Source organism: Sycon ciliatum, chromosome 7, assembly GCF_964019385.1.
Source record: "Sycon ciliatum chromosome 7, ocSycCili1.1, whole genome shotgun sequence".
In the NCBI taxonomy this organism is placed as follows: Eukaryota; Metazoa; Porifera; class Calcarea; order Leucosolenida; family Sycettidae; genus Sycon; species Sycon ciliatum.
The window spans coordinates 6,209,716-6,232,534 of NC_088649.1; the positions used below are offsets into that span (position 1 = coordinate 6,209,716).

A 22,819-nucleotide genomic window follows, 5' to 3' on the forward strand; every position below is an offset into this window, starting at 1 on the left:
TCTCTCTCTCTCTCTCTCTCTCTCTCTCTCTCTCTCTCTCTCTCTGTGTCTGTCTCTCTCTCTCCATCTCTCCGTCTTTCTGACATTGCGCAAGTCCTGGGGAATTGTATTAGCTGCATTTTGACATACATATCATATAATGGGATCCACATATGGTCACGTGGTGCAAACCTCTAACTAAAGACCACCTGCTACTAAAGACCGCTTTTGCTGGCACCAAGGGGTGGTCGGTAGTCACAGGTTTTACTGTATAATGAAACATCGGGTATAAGGACACTTCGCACTTCGCGAATAACGACACTTTTCTGATGTCCCGCTGAGTGTCGTTATACGCAAAGTTGACTGTACACTCCCTGCGAGGCCGCGTGGTTCAAATTACATGTACAGGTGACTGGTCCATGCACTCCTAGCCCCCCCCCCCCCCCCCCCTATCCTCATCATCTTTCGATCTTGTGATCTTTTGGCAGTTTTGTTCCGCGCTTCCTGTTCCCCGTCGACCCTATTCTCATTGAAATTGTTCTAACCGTGTGAGCTGCAGAAAAGGCGAGCCATATCTCTCTTATCCGGACCTGGAAATCACGGACACCTCGGTCTACCGAGCACCCTGTTAGTTGTCATGACTACTAATGCTGTATAAGTAGTTTTAAAAGTGCCAATTCCAAAACTGTTACTATGGGCACTACCTGGTACTGTCGTGGACATGGAAATCCGGTCGCACAACTAGCGGCCCCAAGGCACGGGCCATGCAGCCGTGTGAAGCGGTAAACACATCCATCTACATGTGTGCGCTGCAGCGCGCTGGTGGTATCGGATCAACATGATTGTGCACTGCATTCAACGTTCTGTACATGTACGCGCGGAGGGGCCAGGGAGCCGGCCCCGGTCATTCGACTGGATTTCCATGTGCGCGACAGTAGTATTGCCCTCCAACAGATCATGCGAATCAGCTTCCCGGAACACCTTTCAAATTACTTTGGCACAATTAAAGCGTGCAGGTGACGCCATTCCTCTCGAATTATACAATGTAGGCCACGGGATGGATTCGTGTCCAATGCGTTTGGAGAAAATATACATGCACCCTGGTAGTCTGCCACGTTCTATTTCTCTGCCTTTCCTCGGGGCCGGAAGGGCGTGACACTTGTAAAAAAGGATTACCCTACTAGCATGCCCCCCCCCCCCCCCCCCCCCTGTATTCCAGGTCTGGTCACGGACCTTGGACCCTTACAACAGTTGTAGGGGTATTACCCTACTAGCATGCCCCCCTCCCCCCTGTATTCCAGGTCTGGTCAAGGACCTTGCACTCTACAACAGTTGTAGTGGTGGGATTCCAGAATATATCGCTATAGAGGCTTACATACATATCATGCAGTAGCGCCAGTGTAATCCAATCTGACATGCATGCTCAAATCGTCATGCCTGCCATAGTCCCGCCAGCATGACCCACTCTTACATGCACGCACAGGCACTGCACATTCTGAGTCGTCTATTCCTGCGAGTTGCCATGCTGGTTGTACTGATGACAATGGTCACGTGACATGACAATGGTCACATGACATGACAATGGTCACATGACATGACAATGGTCACATGATATAACAAGTATCAACACCGGTAGGTTATCACCATCATCATCGTGATCATCAAAAGTCCATAGCTCTAAGGCCGGCATACCCCGGCCGGGGGTGCCAAAGAACAAGACGTGTAAGCGACACTATAGAAAACATAGCAGTAAAACATTCCAGTGGTCGATGCAATGGATGGAATACACTGAGCACTATTCGAGCGCTATTCGAGCACTATTCGAGCGCTATCTGAGTACTATTTGAGCAAGTGAAATATGATGCAGAGTAGCACACAGGCGAATGTAGAGTATATTGAAAGACAACACACTTCTGAAGTATTATGCTGGCAATGAACAGAGGCAACGACAGGCTGCTGTTCGTCCACATTCGACAAGTTTAATACGGCTTATGCACAGCAGGCAAAGAGCATACTGCACCAACAAACAGCAGTTAATGATAGACATGCAAGGCAAGCGGCATTGAGAGATAATAAAAAATAAAGAAAAAAGAAGCCCCCGAGAGGCTACGCACCTTCCCGGTGGAGATGGTACAGCCATACATGTACAGTACAAAGCATTCGAAGCTGACGGAAACCATCCGCCGTGGACAGCCGCGTGGCGGCTCATTCCTAGAAGAAAAAAACTTTATAAAAAGAATACAACGGTTGTCTGTAAGACTGAAACCATCGACGGGTTCTAAAACATGCATAATAATAGGTACTAAAGTTTGCATGTCACTCATGGAAGGATCCATGGTATTTGTCAATGAAATCCAGGCAGAAGAGCCAACAAAAAGCATCATGCATGAATTACAATATTTTTTTAAACGGAAATGGTTGTTCAGATGCCAGGGCAACGTTGCGGCATCATAGAATGGTTGTTCAGATGCCACGGCAATGTTGCGGCATCATAGAAAGAAATGTATGGGGACACAATAAGACAGCCATGAAGTCAGGATATGCGTTAGGCAAAAAAAACTTACACAAAATTATTTTTGATCGACTGAGGCCCATCCAGTCTGCTGAGATCACATTTAAATTGTCCGAGGCAAGTTCAGTATGTTGAATATGCGCCTACACCAGTGTCTATGGTGCAGTGGAGCCCATCATAGGCGCGTTGCATGCATGACATACCGCATGCCATTACCAGCGCCAACGGGTAAAGGACACTGGAAATCTCGGAAGAAATGTCCCATCGCCATGGGCAGTCTTTTACAAGAGCTTCTCTCTCTCTCTCCGTGTGGCTCTGATTACTCAAGTCTGTGGCCATGATGAAGGATATTCTTTTTTTCACGTTTTCTGTTTTTCGTCAATCAAGGATCTTCTTTTTCACGTTTTCTGTTTTTCTTGAATCAAGGATATTCTTTTTTTCTCGTTTTCTGTTTTCTTCGATCAACTGTACCCGAGTATTACTTACAGTCATACTGGTGTGAAGCGTGTTCGCAGAGCGGAACACTAGTTCAAGGGACCTTCGGTATACTGTCATGGTGATGAGCACATTACAAACATCAGCGTTTGTAGTGCTCACAGGAGCTTCGCTTGCCGGCCCAGTGCAAGCGAAGCCGGAACGGGCACCGGCCGACCTATGCCGTCGCGGTTCACTAAGTACATGGTCCACGCCTCGCTCTGCCCGAGCGCATACGTCCCTCCACCACCTCCTCTGGCGCCGCCACCTTTCTTTCTTCCCCGCCGCTTGCCCGACGATCCAGAGACACCACCCACAACACATTTTTCGATCTTTCTTGCTTGGAGTTGGGCTTGCAGATACTCATAGAGCTGAGCTCGGGCGAGGCCTGTAAGTTTGATGGGAATAACAAAGGTAGACAATAACGCAATCTCATTACTAGTACATTGGAAAAATTTTGGAAATCAAAGTTTGAGGCAACAATAATAGAACCCAGCCGGAAAAGATTACGAAAACGTCCGTTCATCCGAAGGTTATACTATAACTAAATTCCCAAGTTTCTGTATTCCTGAAACGGATTGAACATTCCGGCCATGCTGTACATGACTGCTCTATGGCAGTACGGGTGCATGTTTGTCGTACAGTACAGTGCTCAACGACAGAAATGGACACCCAGCACCCTAAAGTCCATTATAGATGCAAAACCGATAAGCGTCAAATTTGAGAGAATCAGAATCTCAGCTCAGTGTAATCAAATGGTCTAGGGGCACCACCAGACAAAAATTTCACATTCAAAATCTGACTAGAACCATTTCCAAACTGGAACCCAAATATGGCTTTAGATACAGACTGCACATAAATGAATCCATTTTTTGGCCATTATCCAGAAAGTGATGAAATGGATTTAGTGGGTTTCGCATGCCAGCTTTTCAATTGCACAGAACATCACAAGGTTAGGGTGCCGGTTTTCGGATGAATGGACTGTTGGAGCATGGGCAGGAGCATGGGTAGGAGAAGGGGCCCTTGGGGTTTCCTCTTTTGCATGGGTTTTGATCTTTCCTTCTCAGGTCCTCGGAAGAATAAGCAAATCTTCTTCTCTTCGGCAAATGTTTGCTCACAGGATCTCTGACAACTCTCTGACTAACTTGGATGTTCCTTCATGGAGCTCACATCAGCAGCTGGACACTTGACTGACTCGTGACTGCTGTCCCCAGAACATGACTAGCACGTTGAACCTTCCACTAGCTAGGCAAACCCTCATGAAAGCACCACTCCCTGCTCAATAAACAGTGTTTCCGGGAATTCACCCCTCATCAGTTGAGCTTGAGTAGGCTAATGAAATTCCATCATATGAGGGGCATGTTCATGTTTGAGAAGCCAATTTTCAGTCTTCCATGGAAGTTTGCAGGGAACGGTACTTTCTTCCAGGTTTGCTAAGCCAATAATAGGGTCGATGGACTTCTCATGTGCTCCAGTTGGCAGTCGTCAACCAGTCAAGTGTCACGTCAAGTCGGCAGGAAAAGCGCGAGCTCCCATGCAGGAAGCAACACGCACGTTTTCTTATCTCACGTCACAATGCCTTAAGGGGAAGTCTGGTCTAAAATCCAAGTGTCATCACTTGCAGGGTTCTGCGCCCTGTGCCAAATGGTGTTGGTCCGAGGAAGCTTCGACACTCCGATCCTCCTATGCCCCAATTGAATTTGTGCACCTCCACCAAATTGGGAGGAGTGCACCCTACTGGATAGGCATTTGGATGGAAGATTTCATTCGAAATGTCATCTCGTTCTCATGCTCAAAGAAGCACGGATGACAATGGACTTTGCAGAACCTGTAGTCCTCAGGGCCCAGAATCCGATGGTAATGGTCCGAGAAGTGGACTGCGATGCATCTTTCATTCCTTACTCCTAAGAGTTATCCGTCATTATCGGAGTGCAAGCTTGATACAGTTTTAGGTCTCACTTTGTTTGGTTCATTTGTTCACATACGATTAGTTACTTGCATATTTCTCAGCAGTACAACATCACCTCCTGAAGAGTGTTGTACAAAAACTAGTTCAGGATTGTGTTCATTGTTGTTGATCATGAGCTTCCTTTTCACACGAAGGACAAACAAAGAGGAAAAAGTGCTATCTGTCCCTTTTTCCCTGTTTGGGACACTGGAGGGCCGAAATACTGAAATTTCCCCATTTACTCCCATACAAAGTCTATCTCTCTGACGTCATAAATTCGGCCTGGTCTGGGCAAGTTAATGACGTCATCATGTCACCAAATTTAGTGCAAACTTCAAGCGTGTATAACTCGGGAGCGACTGCTCCAATCAACCTGGGACTTTCACCATTGGAATCAGTGCATTTTTCGCTACGGGTTGTGAATTTTTCATAGTAGGGTGAACTTCCCCTAATTACCCTTGCCTTTACATGCATTTGCTGTCAAAGCTAAATATGGTAAGATATCTTGGGAAAAAACCTCTGAAGTACTTGGGCCGTATCACATCACGTCCTAACAGCTGAAACTAATTTTGGAACTGTCTCAAGGAGTATCCATGAAATTGAGCCCCCGCTGCCTTCCCATACCCCACACATGTAATTGGAAACAAGCACCAAGGAGTGTCTGAACGATTTTAAAGAAATACTCAACTTACTGGCCAGGGCAATTTCCTTCAATTCCTGACGCTGCACACAACACCATAACAATGATATGAAATGATGATTAGCAAAATGAGATTTCAAGTAGGCATTGAATTCTATCAGACAGCTCTTTTGATCACAAAGACCTAATTAGCAAAGTTCAGAAAATGAATGGCTGGAAGGTATAGATAATCACTTATGAATAATTGAATATCCATAACAACTCATTTGATATGTGCTGAGCTGCGTTGAGGGTGTCACTGTACAATGCCACTTATTTGCATTTGCTGCCACAACTGATACACGTCACAATTCCTCAACACTCTCCAGCCCCAATGCAGTGTTTTTTTTCCACTTGCAAACACCTCCATCCCTGAATATGCTCCCAGCTGCACGACAAGAATAAAGTTTAGGGTTTTACGTCGGGCCGTAGACGACGGCTACTTTGGCCAACCGGACAACGAAGAAGTTGTGAACAAAGAGAATGATTTTATTTCTTGCGCATGCGTTTGTGGAATGACGTAATACTCAGTGAGTCAGGTCGCTACAGTACTCCCCCGCCAGTGGTGAGGTCGGGAGGAGCGAAGCACGATAAACAAGAAAAAAGAAAGAGAAGAGAAAGGAATCGCAGCATGTACAAGGCGGAAAGGCAAAAATATAATAATATGATACATATGTACAGGCGAGAGCGCTGCAGCGCTGCGTGTATGAAATTTGTTTGTGACGTGGCAACAAAGGCCGAAACAAAACAAAAATGCAGAAAGCGAAAATGAGAGAGATGCATGACAGAGGCGGGTTAACATGTCAGAGGTGTGTTAACGTGACAGAGGTGGAGAGCATGTCAGAGGCAGAAAGAAAGAAAAGAAGAAATGTACGCTTGACAGAGGAGTGTTATCGTGTCAGAGGCGGAAAGAAAGGAAATGTACGCGTGACAGAGGAGTATTGGCTACTCATGCTGCCCTCTGTTGCCCCGGCATGCGTTCAACCAGATACAACAGCAACTCGTAACAGTATGAGACCAAGAACTTTCTCCTCTGAGATAAAACTGCAAGAACAAAAACTGTAAACTGCTTCCTACAGCTCAAAACTAACAACTAAAAAACTTCAAAGGCATGGAAGTATACATTCTAGAATGACCAAAGCGAGAGCGCAACCGCAGCCTGCGAGTATCCACAGGACTGTGCACAAATGCAAAGACGAGTGAATATATTACGACTAGATAGCATGGAGACAGCACATGCATCAAACGATACGCTACTTGAATCTCAGACAATGCAAAGGTTGAGACTGGCCTGCGGTAGCAATAGTCAATACATCAGGCGCCAGCAGCATGCACTACAATAAAAGAAATGAAACCTGAGTACAATGAAAGGTCATGCAAGATTCACCACAAGCTTGGAATACTCCAGAACATATCCCCCTTCACTCACGAGCACAGGGTCAGCAAACAAACTGTGACGAGTGAGTACTACTACGGTACTGTATGATGAAAGAAAAACTTCATAGGTTGAGAGAGAGAGAGAGAGAGAGAGAGAGTGCTGTCACAGGGCTGCCTGTAGCACTTCAGATACACAAGGCACAAACTACTCGGTGTCCAGAATAGGTACTAGATGGTGGATAGACCGTCGGTAGATCTTGTCGCCGATCTTAATATCCACTACTCGGACGAGCTTGTCTGCACCAGGATGCACTGCTGTGACTCTACCCATGGGCCATGTTCCACGGGGAGTGTTTGATGTAAGACACAGCATGATGTCACCTACGGCTACATTGCGACCTTGACGTTGCCACTTACGACGGACATTCAACAAGGGAACATACTCATCTCGCCACCTGTTCCACACGTCTGCTACAAGCCGCTGAACATACAACCAACGTTTGCGTGGGTCTCTGCTGGGGTGCTCGTCTGCTTTCACTTCCAGAGCCATTGGTGGGTCGAGTCGTCCGACGAGGAAATGTGCTGGTGTTAGAGGCTGCAAATCAGCTGCATCGGCACTTACAACTGTCAGCGGGCGCGAGTTCATCATGCCCTCAACCTGGCACATGGCAGTCACTAACTCTTCATCTGTGACGTCCGCTTTCCCAAGTACTGCTGTGAGTCCGCGCTTAGCCGTCTTGATGAGGGATTCGAATACGCCGCCGAAATGTGGTGCTCTAGGTGGGTTGAAGCGCCATCGCACGCCATCACTGACCAGTCGCTTCTCGATCTTCTCCTTGTCCATGGCCCGGACGGCCTCACGGAGTTCTCGCTCCGCGGCAGTGAAGTTGGTCCCGTTGTCGCTGACCATTTCAAGCGGGACACCACGGCGCTTTGTGAATCTCTCAAATGCTAACAGGAATGACTCGGTGGAGAGGCCATAGGATACCTCTAGGTGACAGGCACGAGTCTCAAGGCAAGTGAACAGGCACAGGTACCGCTTAGCCTGCGTCTTACCTCGGCCCTGCTTGGTCAGGAAGGGACCCGCGTAATCAACTCCTGTACGGCTGAACGGTTTCAACGAGCCTGCAACTCGGAAGTCTGGAATCTGGCCCATCATCTGGGACGCTGGCTCCGCACGGTTCTTACGGCAAGTGACGCAGTTGCTTCGAACGGCCTTGACTGTTGATGTTCCGTGAACAATCCAGTAGCGTTGTCGCAGATTGGCCAGAAGATGCTGTGGCCCAACTGCATGGAAGCACCGATGATCTTCCTGTTCGATTATCAGCTGGGTTACTCGGTGCTTTGCTGGTAGGATGACTGGGTGGCGTACGCCACTTGGCATGTTCTTTGTAGCTTGCAATCGACCTCCTACCGTCATCAGGGGTGACTCTGTTGCACTATCGAACTGGGGACAGAGAGGTGCCAGAGGGTCCGATTTTAACATCGGTTGCCTAGACTGTAGACGATGGTATGCTGTACCATGGCAATCCTTCTGGGCAGTTGCAATCCAGTGCCGCTCTGCTACTGATACTTCGTCAGTGCTGAGAACTGGAACACTGATGGAGCGGGTGCCGCCAAGCTGTACTGGCACTCTCACTGGCGTGCTGGACTTGCTGTCCGATGCGGCATCCCCCTTCGTGGACTTGCTGTCACTGACTGCCTGCCGACAGTTTGCCACAAATCGCTTGCACCATGCTGTCACGCGTACCAGTCGCGACCATGTGCTAAAGCGACCCAGGATCTCGGAGGGTGGAGGGACGACTGGAACTAGCGCCGTCTTGAGCTGACCAGGCAGCGAGGATGTGCTGACTTCCTTCATCTGAGGCCACTCATCTGGCTGCTGGCGAAGAAACTGTGGACCGGACCACCACACTGTGTCACGGCACAGTAATGCAGCAGACAAACCACGAGTACCTTTGTCTGCAGGGTTGTTCTTTCCGGGAACATGTCGCCACTGGTGTGCTCTCGTTGAGGTCTGGAGCTCAGAGATTCGGTTGCCAATGTCCACTTTGTAGCGCCGGCTGTGGCTTTGGACCCAGCCCAAGACGTTCATCGAGTCCGTCCAAAATGTGTGAGCTGACACTGGGATACCGATGGATTCAGCGACGAGATGACTAACGCGAACGCCAAGCACAGCTGCTCTCAGTTCAAGCTGCGGGATCGTCTGTCGCCTCACTGGTGCCGGCTTCGCTTTCGACATCGCTAGCGTTATTCGGGTGGTACCGTCTGGGTAGCTGGCTCTGACATACACAGCGGCTGCTATCGCCCGATCTGAGGCGTCGGAGAAGCAGTGCACGGAAAGACTGGCGTCTTCGGATGGCTGTTGTGGATCCTTGAAACAGCGGCTGATCTCCAGGTTACTCAGGTCTGGGAGGCCTTGGAACCAACCCTGCCACTTGACGACTTGTTCCTTTGGCAGCAGGTCGTCCCATCCCTGTCCCAGCAACCAGGCATCCTGCAGGAGTACCTTAGCCGTGATGACGTATGGCGAGATCAGGCCACGCGGATCGAATATGGAGGCCAGGCCGCGCAACACAGAGCGTCGGGTGAATGTCGTGATGTCCTTCATTTGATGCTGGAAGGTGAAGGCATCCTTCTCGGCGTTCCAACTGACGCCGAGAGTCTTGACAGTTGGGAGGCTGGTGTCACTGTCCACATCTCGGACGACATCAGGTGACCTATCTTCCTCTGGTATGGTGTTCATCACTTCAGCTTTGTTCGACAGCCATTTTCGCATGTGAAAACCGCCCTTGGCAAGTAGCTGCTGCGTTTGCTCTCTGGCCTGGATGGCACGCTGTGTGGATGGTAGTGATGACAGCATGTCGTCAACGTAGAGGTCTTTGCTTAGGCACTGCACGACGTCAGAGTCGTACTCATCACCGTGGTGCTTGATGACCTCTTTCACCGCTCGTCCTGCCAGATACGGTGACGCCTTAGCGCCGAAGAGCACACGGGTGAACTGATACACCTGCACTTGGCCATTGTCATCATACCACAGAAAGCGATGATAGCGCTGGTCACGTTCCGCCAGTTTGACTTGGAGGAACATCTCCGACACATCACCAACAAGCGCAACTGGTTCCAGTGAGAATCGGATCAACACACTGGTCATGTCGTTTTGAAGTGCAGGACCTGTAAACATCTCATCGTTGATGGAGTGTCCATCCCAGCGGGCTGCACCGTCAAATACTATTCTCACTTTTGACGTGGATTTATCTGAGCGTACTACCGGGAAATGGGGTAGGTACCACTGGTCGTTGCCGTCTTTGGCTATCTCATCCGGGTCCACGCGTCTCACGTAACCCTTGGCAATGTGTTTCTGCATAACGTCAGAGTACTGCTGCTTCACGGCTGGCCGTGACTGTAGCGAGCGTTGTAGACTGCGGAGCCGCTGCTCAGCCTGAGCTCTGTTGGACCTGACACGTGGCTTACCGCTGTCATTGACCCATGGGATTCGGACAGTTACCCGGTTGCCGTTGCAGCTGATTGATTGGCTCGTGAGCTCCTCGGCTCTTCTGTCATCGGGTGAAGGCGTCTCCTCTAGTGGGTTATCTGTGCCCGCCGACTCATCTCGCCAGATTTTCTCTACTAGCTCGGTCAGCCCATCAGTTAGCACTGTGTCAGTAGCTGGTGTAGTAGCTGTGATTGCACGAGTGGTGTCGACTCCTGTACCAATGCACACCCACCCGAGAGGAGTTCGTCGAGCAATGGGCGCTCTTGCTGTTTCTGCTCGCCGTTCTTCTAGAGTAGCATGAAGCTCGATGGCATTCAGGCCGATAAGCGCGTCGATCTGACTGCCCTTGATGGATGGGAAGTCAATATCACTGAGATGCGGCCAGCTGCTCTTGTGCTGATTCCAGTTCACTGCCGGTAATGGCACGGTGACGGTGGGCAGAACCCAAGCTTCAAGCTTGTTCATGGTCTTGTCGCCCAGAGCCGCCACTTGGATCTGTACATGCTCACGTCTTGCTGCGGTCTGCTTGCCGCCTACTCCGGAAGTGACGAGCTGCCGCTTGGGTCCACGCACATTGAGGGCTGTTGCCACGGACTGCTGGACATAACTCGTGGACGATGCTGGGTCCAGGAGTGCATTACCTTGGAGGCTCACACCATTGTGTCGGAATACAACAGGCACAACCATGAATGACTCGCCACTGTCAATCTCTGGCTGATGACTTGCGCAATATGTTGTAGCAATCTTGGCAGGACCGCCACTGCTGGCCGAAGCTGCGTTGGCCTTGATTGCGGCATTTGATGGGTCTGCAGCGGAATCCGAGCGTCGGATGTTGTAGTGTAGCATGTCATGATGCGTGCGGCTGCACTTTGAACAGGGTTGCCTGGTACAAGTCTTTGCGCGATGATTGAGACCGAAGCATAGGGCGCAGACATCTGGCTTGGACTTGATGACTTTCCATCGGTCCCTGACCTCCATCTTAATGAAATCGGGGCAGCGGTGGAGCTGATGCGCCTTGCCACACGAGGGGCAGCTTCTGTCGGCACCTGCATCCTTGCTAGTTGCCACAAATGTTCGTTCAGACTTTGTAGCACTCTGCTTCGACCATGATCTTGCTGGTGCTGGTGCTGAGGCAGTGACTTCTGTCGACCGGAGTCGTTCATCGGCACGGCGTAGTGTGTTGACGCGTCTGAGGAGCCACTGTGTTAGCTGGTAAATATCACAGTCAGCATCGTCATACTTCTCCATGTACCTAAGCAACAGCGATTTCGGCAACTTCTGCGTAACCGATAGGTACAACTCACGGCCCGGTGTTACTGCACACATCTCCATATTCATGAGCATCGTCCGGAGTCTGAGGACAAACTTGGCAAAGTTGTCGTCTGACTCTTTTAGCTTCGGCCACTGCAAAATCTCCTTCTCTTGGCGCTCAACAGTGCGATTGTCGCCGCCATACCATGCATCTAGCTCCCTAAGGATGGTGTGGTAGGCTCCTGGACCGTCAAGCACGCCATCAACAAGGTCGCTGGCCGTGCCATGCATGAGACACTCACGCAGTTGTGCAAGTTTGTACGCTTCAGTCGTTAGTGGATCTTCGTCAACAACGCGGCGAAAGTTCTGCTTCCACCGGTCGTAGTCACTAGTCTTGCCAGAGAACTTTGGTAGCTCCAGTGGCTTCACGTGAAAGCTGAAACTAGCAGGGTGTAGTGTCTGCAGTTGAGGTGGGTAGGGCATGAAGGACTCTGCTTGCGGGTTTAGCACCTGCTTGGAGTGTTCTTGCACTGCCACTGGTGTTGGTGGCTGCTGTTTGGCCACTGCTGTATGCCATGGTGGTGTTGCATTCAGCATTGATACTGCCTTCTTGTTACTGCCAGGCAGTCTTGATTGTACTGCTGCACTGCTTATTGCTGGCTGTACAGGCACTGCATTACTAGCTGCCTGTATGGACACTGTAGTACGTCCTACAGGCGCACCACTGGCCATTGACTTCTTGGCTGGCACTACTGACAGCACTGTACTGGTCACAGACTTTTGAGCGGGCGCGCGCATGAATGCTTGCGCCACTGGCCCCAGGGCAGGCACGCCAAACGCATTGACACTACATGTACTTGACTGAGCTGGGCTGTCTTCCGCCACACCTAATACAGCCTCAGGTTGTGTGGGCGCATTCACAGTACGAAGCGTACCTTGCAAACTCCTTGGCTTGCCGTGGTCGCGTTGTCCGTTCACTCCACCGACATCACTCATCGTTCTGAAGTGCTCACGCGGTGGTAATACGAATTTTCGACCAGGTCCGACCAACTTGTCGTGCTCAGCAAGACTCTTGGCAGTCAATATTGCCCTGCCACTGGATGCAGCGTTTCCAGTCTCTGATTTGCGAGACGACACTTTGCTCCCTGACCCGGATCGTAGTGCAGCTGCAGATTCAGCCTCGGCTCTTCGAACCTCCAGTTCCTTCTGCACCAAACTTGTCTCACGAGCCAACTTGCGTGTCTCGGCTTCCTCCTCCAGCTCAGCGATTTGCTTTGCAGCCTCAAGTTCTACACGAAGCATCTCTGCACGAAGTGACGCCTGCGACGCAGCAGTTCCTGAAACTTTCGAGGGTGCATGTCCTGCAGAGCTCACGCTGTCCGGAACGTCACTCCAGTTATCAAACCCGTATCTGCTCGGCGGTCTCCCTTTGGTAGACCGCGAGCTCCGTCTACACTCAGCGCCTGGGACTTGCTCGTCGTCGCGCAGGACTTCTTGGATCTGGCTCTGAGATCCGGCTCGAATAGGACCACTATGGCTACTCATGCTGCCCTCTGTTGCCCCGGCATGCGTTCAACCAGATACAACAGCAACTCGTAACAGTATGAGACCAAGAACTTTCTCCTCTGAGATAAAACTGCAAGAACAAAAACTGTAAACTGCTTCCTACAGCTCAAAACTAACAACTAAAAAACTTCAAAGGCATGGAAGTATACATTCTAGAATGACCAAAGCGAGAGCGCAACCGCAGCCTGCGAGTATCCACAGGACTGTGCACAAATGCAAAGACGAGTGAATATATTACGACTAGATAGCATGGAGACAGCACATGCATCAAACGATACGCTACTTGAATCTCAGACAATGCAAAGGTTGAGACTGGCCTGCGGTAGCAATAGTCAATACATCAGGCGCCAGCAGCATGCACTACAATAAAAGAAATGAAACCTGAGTACAATGAAAGGTCATGCAAGATTCACCACAAGCTTGGAATACTCCAGAACAAGTATTATCATGTCAAAGGCGGCTGCATGCTGCAGGCTTGGCGGGATACCAGCAGGAGCGCTGCACTGGGGTGAGGCGTGCCGAGTGCGGCGGGGACAGATGGAGGCGAGCGCAGCTCCAAGGGGTCCGGTGCCGGGCGTGTGCCTGCATGCGTGCACAGTGAGGGAGCTGGTACGACGGGTAGAGGTGGCCAATTTCCAGCTTGAGGCCAGGACGAAGACGAAGACGACTGGACGATGTGCCGTGGCAGGATAGCGGGGTATCCAGGTGGACCGGGAGGGTGGCAGGGGTCACAGCAGCTCCGAGGCGGATCCAGTGACGAGTGGTGGTGAGGCTCATGTTTTACGTCAACAGCCGGCGATTGACGGGATCCCGAGAGTTGAGGCGAGCAGAAAACTGCGGCGGGCCGAGCTCAGGGATGGCATGCTCAAAACTCCGAAGAGCGCAGCGTCTGGGGTCACCAATATAAGGGTTTTACGTCGGGCCCTAGACGATGGCTACTTTGGCCAACCGGACAAGGAAGAAGTTGTGACCAAAGAGAATGATTTTATTTCTTGCGCATGCGTTTGTAGAATGACGTAATACTCAGTGAGTCAGGTCGCTACAAAAGTACTCCCAATATTTCGTCCAAGAATAGTATCAAGTGTGGAAATGCTCAAGTTGAGATTTATGTATGAGACAATCCAGTTCTCTCAGGCCATCCGCAATTCGTCGACACCAGAAGCTGAAGACAGGAGCATGTCGATAATCAAAGAGCTACTCAAGAAAAATGACAATCCACGAACCACGATAAAGGCAGCAAGGCAAGTAGCTAAGGAGAAGTGACAATGGCAAGATCATCGCCCGGGTCAACGGGAACATTAGCATCACAACAAACATAGACACAACCCGGAGTTCAAGTCAGTCATCAAGCTGGCCTTCATCAGCGACTCACTTGACGTTAGTGTCTCACGACGTGTTCGTAAGTTCAGTCTGCAAGTTCATGTTGTCTTTGGGTCTGGTCCTTCTTTGAAAGGATTTGTTCTTTATATGTCATGCTTGCCTCTCCCCCCCCCCCCCTCCCCCACCCTCCTTATCATGGCCCTGAAGATGCCCAATGGGTGAAATATTGGCAATAATTTAGTCTTGCGGTGCAGCTTGGAGCCTATCCGGGGATGGATGTGTTTACAACTTGAAACTAACACAGATGATTCATAACTTTCATTTCATTTGAGGGAGGGGGGGGGGGGGGGTGTAAGCACGATGTACTACAATGCTTGTCAATGGAATTGATCCTGCTGAAAACTAGTGCTGGGTACTAGAAGGCCCTGGCAATCACGGTTACAGCCAGGCTGTGTGCTAGATTGTGCCTCTGCTATATACATAATATACACTGGGACAATTTTTACGGGGCAGCACTGTACTTAGAACAAACCCCCAGTACCCTCATCAATCACTGACTTCACTCAAGAGCGAAACAGCTCTCTGGACGGTATGCAACATACAACCAAGAAGGGACTTCCTTGCCAGGAGACACCCGCAGCGATGGATTGGGGCGGGGGTACGCACAATGAACAGCTGAAGACGTCTTTGATGGTAAATTATCATCCGCTTCTATAAAATCCAGATCCTAGGGTTACAAAATTGATTCATTGGGCACAACACCGGCATATTGCACGGTAAATACACAGAATAGCTACCAAAGGTACTTACGAAAGACGCCATCTGCAAAGAGGCCAACGTCAAGTATAGAACAATATGTCCCGGTCAAATAGCACACAAACACACACGCACGAACGCATGCATGCACACAAATATACACAAAAGATTAAGCAAAAGTGTTGAAAACCGGCAGCCATAGCGATGTGACAACGTTCGACCGTTTCACAGCGTCGTCATGTTTCTACTGAACCAGTATTTTCAATATATCATCAAGTTATGCATGTAAGTGTTGCACCGCTAGTGCGAACTTCTAATCAATTGTCTTCTTCATGCATGTGGTTAAAGGGGAAGTTAAGGCAAAAATTAAAATTTCACCAGTTGTAGTCTTCGGGGTGCTGAGTCGAATGATCTTGGTCCGAGAAAGCTGAGACGCTCCCTTCCTACTTGAATCCCAATCGAACTCGCGCACTGCCACCGAAACTGGGTGACTGCGCCCTACTACATGGGGATTTGTATGCAAAATGTCACTAAAAGCGCCATTTCGTTCTTATAAAAGCACGGATGACCGCGATTGGCCCATATGTTGTAGTCTTTTGGACCCTGAGTCGACTGGTTTTGGTCCGAAAAGGCTGCGATGCAGCGTTCCTCCTTTATTCCCAATCGAACATGGTTGAACAAGCGGTCACGTGCTCCTGCGTACACCAGTCACCTGGTCACCGTGCCTGCAGGGTACAACTTACTAGCCTGTTTGACCTTTTTTGGGTGCAGTCCTGTCACTCGAGTTGAACCTTGGTGTGAAAGTTGTCGCCTGCTGGCGTGGTGATCAGGTGATTTGGGCACCCAGGAGCACGTGACCACTTGTTCAACCATGTTCGATTGGGAATAAAGGAGGAACGCTGCATCGCAGCCTTTTCGGACCAAAACCAGTCGACTCAGCGTCCAAAAGACTACAACATATGGGCCAATCGCGGTCATCCGTGCTTATAAAAGAACGAAATGGCGCTTTTAGTGACATTTTGCATACAAATCCCCATGTAGTAGGGTGCAGTCACCCAGTTTCGGTGGAAGTGCGCGAGTTCGATTGGGATTCAAGTAGGAAGGGAGCGTCTCGGCTTTCTCGAACCAAGACCATTCGACTCAGCACTCCGAAGACTACAACTGGTGAAATTTTAATTTTTGCCTTAACTACCCCCTTAAATTCTAGCGCCATGGGTATGCATGTCGCACCAGCACTGTGCATTTTGTCATTACCCTTAGAACTTTCGTCACCATCACCTTCTTTGGGTATGCTACTTTTCTCTGTAGAAAGTGCACAACTGTGTGTATTCATTCCTTTATCTACTATTCATTCATTATACATCCACTGAGGAGGTCTGGATGAGCGAAACAGCTCTCTGGAGGGTGGGCAACCTACATCCAAGAACGGACGTCCTCGCCTGGAGACACCAGCAGCGATGAATGGGGGGGGGGGGGGAGGTAAACACAATATACAACCGTGCTTGTCGATGGAATTCATCCTTAGTACTAGAAACTAGTGCTGGGTACTACAATGCCTTGGCAATGTTTTGCGGCCAGGCTGTGTGTTAGATTGTGCCTCTGCTAAAATACATATACACTGGGACAATTTTGACATGGCAGCACTGTACTTAGAACAAACCACCAGTACCCTCATCAATAAGCCCATTGCGCATTGCCAAATGTGGAAGGTATGAGAAATGCATGTGAGTACACTGGGATCAGGAATGCACTGTTCAACACCCCAGACGACCATGCCCAGGTGGATGTCTGGGGTGTCTATGGTACAAATTACGTCATTGCGCAATGGACTTATCAATGACTTGAATATGTCTTTGATGGTAAATTATCATCCGTTTCTATAAAAACCCATCCTATTCTTACAAAATTGATTGATTGGGCACAACACCGGCATTTTTCACGGTAAATACACAGAACAGCTATCACTGTTACTTACGAAATTCTCCCACTGCAAAGAGGCCAACATCAAGCATAGAACAAATGTCCCGGTCATGTAGCAAGCAAACACGCGTGCACGCACACACGCCCACATGCATGGAGAGAAATACACACAAAAGGAGTAAGCAAAAGTGTTGAAAACCGGCAGCCATAGTAACGTGACGATGTCTGTTTGTTTCACCGTCTCATTTCATTTCTACTTCTTGTTTGCAAAGTACATCGCCTACGGCAAGTTGAGTCTCAGATTGTTCCTGTGGTATATGGAACTTTAGGCACTTTTTCCACACAGTTGCCAGGATACCTTGACACCATAGGTATCACCAGCTACTGCTCTGTGTCTGAATTGCAAAAGAATGCTCTCCTTGGCTCGGCAGCTATCCTGCGGGAGGTCCTTGATTTGTAATGCTCTGGGGTGGGTGGTGGAGTTCTTTCGGTCCTATTTTCCTCCAAACCCTCTAGTGTTTCCTATGATCGATATTTAACCCTTTACCGTTTGTACGTACAAATTTCGACCGCTCGCGGTCGATGACTTCTATGCGCACAGCGCTGGACTGGTTCACCGCAGAGAGCTGGGATTTTCCCTACTGGTAGCCAAGATGTACGCGCAGAGGGTGCCGACAATTTTTTTGTGTGATGCAATATAAAAAATCGCGAAAATCGCGACTTGAAAAATGCGCTTTGGGAAAAGTGCGTACCCTGCGACTTTTGGTATTGCCTGCAGATTATTTCGACTTTTGCTTGAGCTGGCCTCGCGACTGTCTGCCCTGCTGTGCAAGCCATGGACGCGGAGCAAGCTTTTTCGCTTCTGGAGACCCTTCCTGACGATTCTGTCGCTGCCTCATCCAGCGAAGATGAGTTTGTGGAGCCAGAAAATCCTGTTGAAAATATTTATTCTGACGACGACCGCGACGATGACATGGCGAGTGAAAGCAGCGCCAGTGAGAGTAACATGGATGTCACAGACGACGACAGTGTCGCTGAGATGAGTGCCACTAATGGTGGAAGGGGATGTGGCAGAGAGAGAGGATTCGGCCGTGGAATAGGCCGTCGTCAGGGTTGAGGTCGTGGTGCACAGGTACTATGTACAGCCAGCGGTGCAACCTGCACTAGTCGATATTTGCAAGGCTTGGGACAATGCTGACACCGCTGTGACTGGTAACACTCCTGCATTCCACCCAGAGAACGAACCTGGTATCCACTTACCTGAGGGAGCCACTCCAGTGCAAGGATCTGATTTATTGCATATTGCAACAGTTTGCCCGATCGGCAATAAATCCAATTAATAATTATTAGTGCTAAATAGTGAAATCTGTGTTCGTTTTCTGGACTTGAAAGTTGTTGCATCGCATTCCTGAGGGTTTTTACTTTCAGAATCACCCCATTTTGTACATAATAAAAGTGAAAAATAAAAAAGTTATGGCATGAACAATGACGGTCGGTTTTTGCTGTACAAATACCTAAAACGGTAAAGGGTTAAAAAAAAGAGTATTGTGTGTTTCTCCCTGTTGTTTACCTACCATCATATTTAATATCCACATGATGCATGGCCCCACCTTTGGTGGCTGGATGCTAGCCCGGTGGGTGCCAATTGCTGGCCTTCGGCCGAGTGCTGATGGGTAATAACAGTTCACTTCAATACTCGAGCATACTGAATTATCTCTATTATAAACCCAGCGCTTATATTTTTCAACCAGTCCGGACCCCGGGCTTATTTAAGAGACTGTGCTTCAACAAGAGACTGGGCTTATAATTTTTGAACCACCTGGTACATGCGCATTGCTTATTATTTTTTCATTATACCAGTAGCACAACGTTTCCCAGCAGGTACCATGGGTTCCAGGACTGCAGTTTTGTGCTTCCTCGTAGATCTACACTGAATGAGTCTGAACTAACTTTAGATCACGGGGATCAGAGACTTTTAACACAGAAATCAACATGTGTTTATGTGATGTGTGACGTCAAACATGTGCTGTACATGTGGCTGCGCTTGTGTCTCTTCGTTGTGGTTGCATGTGGTTGCACGTGTAGCTCTTTGTCGTACATGTGGCTGCTTTTGTGTCTCTTTGATGCACATGCTGCTGAGTCGTGGTACACGCTGCTGCGCTGTTTTTGACTCCTGCGTACATGCGGCTACACCGTCTTCTGTCCCCGTTGGTACACACTTGCTCCTCTTGTCCCCGTTGTACGCCTTCACTATAATATATTCTGTTGTCTCGTCTTGTCTCAGTGTCAGTCGTCAGTCGTTTGTTGTCAGTGTTGGTTCTTCTTTATGAGTTCCCCAGTCGCCTACTGAAATGAAGTAGAAGAAAAAGCTCTCTAACAATTTGTAGTGGTCCTTTGTTGTGTGGCGTGGCGAGGAGCGTAGAGGCAGTTCGTTCACGGTTCTCAAACCCGTGACGACACATGCATGGACATTATCCATACAGTTCTCCAATATAAGCCCTGCGCTTATATTGGAGACTGCGCTGGTATATCTTCGAAGCCCTGTTGGAGTGCGCTTATAATAGAGACTGGGCTTCTACAAGAGACTGCGCTTGTACTCCAGTAATAGAGATAATAAGGTATATACACATGAGCACCGGAACTAAAAAATCAGCCCAGAGACGGTAGATAGATTACTACTGTATCGTCTCTTGTGATGACCTTCTAGTATTCATCGCTGCTGGTGTCTCCAGACACATCTGGAAGTATGTCACCTCTCTCTCTCACTCTAACCCTAACCCTTTCTCTGTCTCTCTCTCCCTATATTTTTTATCATAAAACACAAGCATCTTCACCATCCATAGCCCTTCAATATGGAATCCACATACTGCCCTCTCCATATTTTTAGTTCGGAATATATAGCTGACAAAGTACCATTTTTTTCTTTTCTTTTGCTTCACATTATCATATTCATCAATTAGTAGGAGCCGTGGTTGGCTCTGGCCATCCCGGCAAGAAGGCAGATATACCTGTTCGATTGGTGAATTAAAATTAAAATACCATACCATACCATACCTTGCAAAACGTCGACATTTTTTCTTTTTTTTACAAAAAACCTCACACCATTTGATGCCCCACAAAACAGCAAGGTAGCGATGAGACATATGGAATGGCAGGAGTGGGGAGAGGCAGGGGCGGCTTGACCGACCATAGGGTCTCAATCCAAGCGCTCCACAAAAACAAAAGATTACAGAAAATACACGGGGGGGGGGGGGAGGGCGGGGGGTAGATAACGGGGGATTACGGGGAAAAGTATGCACAATAAAAAGTTATCCGAGAGCCAACAAAGTGAATGGAGGAGGGTACAGAGTTAAAGCCTTTTTTTCTTTGATTCATAGCCTGTCCGTTGCCCACTCCCAGCGGGTAAGGCACAGGTGGGCGTTGACCTTTTCTTTGAACGTCTGCAGTCCTTTCCTTGTTGGCTGGTTCAGCAGAACGCACTGCGGGAGCTTGTTCCAGACCTCCACAACAGTGTCAGGGAAGTACCGAAGGATATCATTCCATGCTCCAAGCTACGCTGCGCTTCCTTGATTTTTTCTCTCCATAGGCCCGATTTTGATGATCGCCTTTACCTCTTCCTCATGCAGTACGACTGCCAGAATGGTGGATGTAGGTGTTTTTGTCCGATGTTCCAACGATACCTTCGAATGAGGCAAACAGGTACACGATCACGAATTTAAAAAAACACTGCTCATCACCGTGTGACGCGTACTGAGTCATACAGTCAAGCCATACGCGCTCATCCCTGTTGCACGAACCGGTGGGCCATTGGAGACATAAGCTTCACGCTTTGCGGCTCCGAGAACTCCGCACAATCCACGTACCGTATACTTATTTGTTTCAATTTCGCAGCCAATTTCTCGCGTGAGATCGGAGGCGACCCCAGGGCCAGTTGGTTATTTCGATCCTAAGCTTCTCGGTGATTTTTTTCGTGAACTTGATTCGTCTGCCACCTACATCGTGAGCGACTGCGAGAGAGATCAGTGGACTGAATCATGGACGAAGCGATGTTTGTTCTGCTGCACGAGTTTCTGGGGGACGTGTTTGCTGAATTCTGCCCAGGAAACAGCGACTGCAGCCATTCCAATCCGCCACGAGGCAATCCAGAATGACCCCTTAGGAGTGTCTTGTTCCCCGTGACAAGTTTCCACCACATTGGGGTTTCCATATCAGCACCTGGCCTTCTCGATGTTGCGCATGAAGCATCAGGCATCCTCTGACGGCGAAATTTGAACACGATGCGCTTGAGTCACCTAAGAGTTTGAGGTGCTGCCTCTTTTGAAGTTCGAGCCATTTTTTCTTCAACATCACTAATCGACAACCGAAGGACAGTGTCAGGTAGCTGGGAAGTTTTTTCCATCCTGAGATTATTCTATTTGTTTGGTAGACGTCGGAAGCAAAGGGTAGGGAAGTATACCCTAAAATCAAATTTTCACCAGTCATGTAGTCTTCGAGGTGCTGAGTCGAATGGTCTTGGTCCGAGGAAGCTGAGACGCTCCCTCCCTCCTTTGTCCCCAATCGAACTCGCGCATTTCCACCGAAACTCCATGACTAGGCCCTACTAGATGGGGATTCGTATGCAAAAAGTCACTAAAAGCGCCGTTTCATTCTTATAAAAGGACGGATGACCGCGATTGGTCCATATGTTGTAGTCTTTTGGACGCTAAGTCGATTGGTTTTAGTCCCAAAAGGCTGCGATGCAGCATTCGGCCATTATTCCCAATCCAACACGGGTGAGCAAGCGGCCACGTGCTCGTGCGTACACTAGTCGCCTGGTCACCGTGCCTGCAGGCTAAAACTGTCACAGTAAGGTTCAACTCAAAGGTTCAAAAGTTCAACCCGAGTGACAGGAACGCTGTCACCTAGTTTCGGTGGAAGTGCACGAGTTCGATTGGGAAAAAAGGAGGAAGGGAGTGTCTTAGCTTCCTTGGAATAGAACCATTCGACTCAGCACCCAGAAGACTACAACTGCTGAAAATTTGATTTAGGGTATACGTTCCCCTTTAGTAAGTCGGATCAAGTAAAGCAAACACACAAGTAAAAGTAATACGACTAGCTAACCAAACAATATTGAAAGTCTGTACTGAAGTGCCCCATCATTCAGGATTGGATATGCTTCTTGCGCACTTACAAAAGGAGACTAACCAAACTTTCCCGCAACAAATCCCTTCCTCAAGCACGCCCGCACTCACACATGCATGCATGCACACGTACAGAAACACACACACACACACACACACACACACACACACACACACACACACACACACACACACACACACACACACACACACACACATGCGCATGCACACACACACACACATACAGGAATAAGCAAAAGCGTTGAAAACTGGCATGTGTCTCATCATTTCATAATAAACACAAGGATACGCTTCTTATAAACTTGACACAAGAAGACCAACACACACCCATATCATATCCCTTCCTCTGACAGCTACTAATTGTGACCAAGCAGAATAAAACAGATATCAAAGAACCGCA

The 22,819-nt window shown here is 48.9% G+C and overlaps 1 protein-coding gene across 2 annotated transcripts in view; it reads right to left on the bottom strand.

The window, feature by feature from the left end:
* Positions 1–1,505: 1,505 nt before the first annotated feature.
* Positions 1,506–22,819, bottom strand: part of LOC135820826 (uncharacterized) — a 23,146-nt gene continuing 1,832 nt past the window's right edge. Inside the window, exons 1-3 of one of the 2 annotated variants that reach the window (XM_065333866.1) lie at positions 15,413–15,439; positions 5,606–5,636; positions 1,506–3,353 (exon numbers count right to left, since the gene is read on the bottom strand). In XM_065333866.1, the coding sequence (XP_065189938.1) occupies positions 3,085–3,353; positions 5,606–5,636; positions 15,413–15,424 (312 nt within the window). In that variant the 5' untranslated portion in view covers positions 15,425–15,439 and the 3' untranslated portion in view covers positions 1,506–3,084. Of the gene's footprint in view, positions 3,354–5,605; positions 5,637–15,412; positions 15,440–22,819 lie in introns of those variants that run through there. The other variant, XM_065333865.1, reaches the window with a different exon arrangement.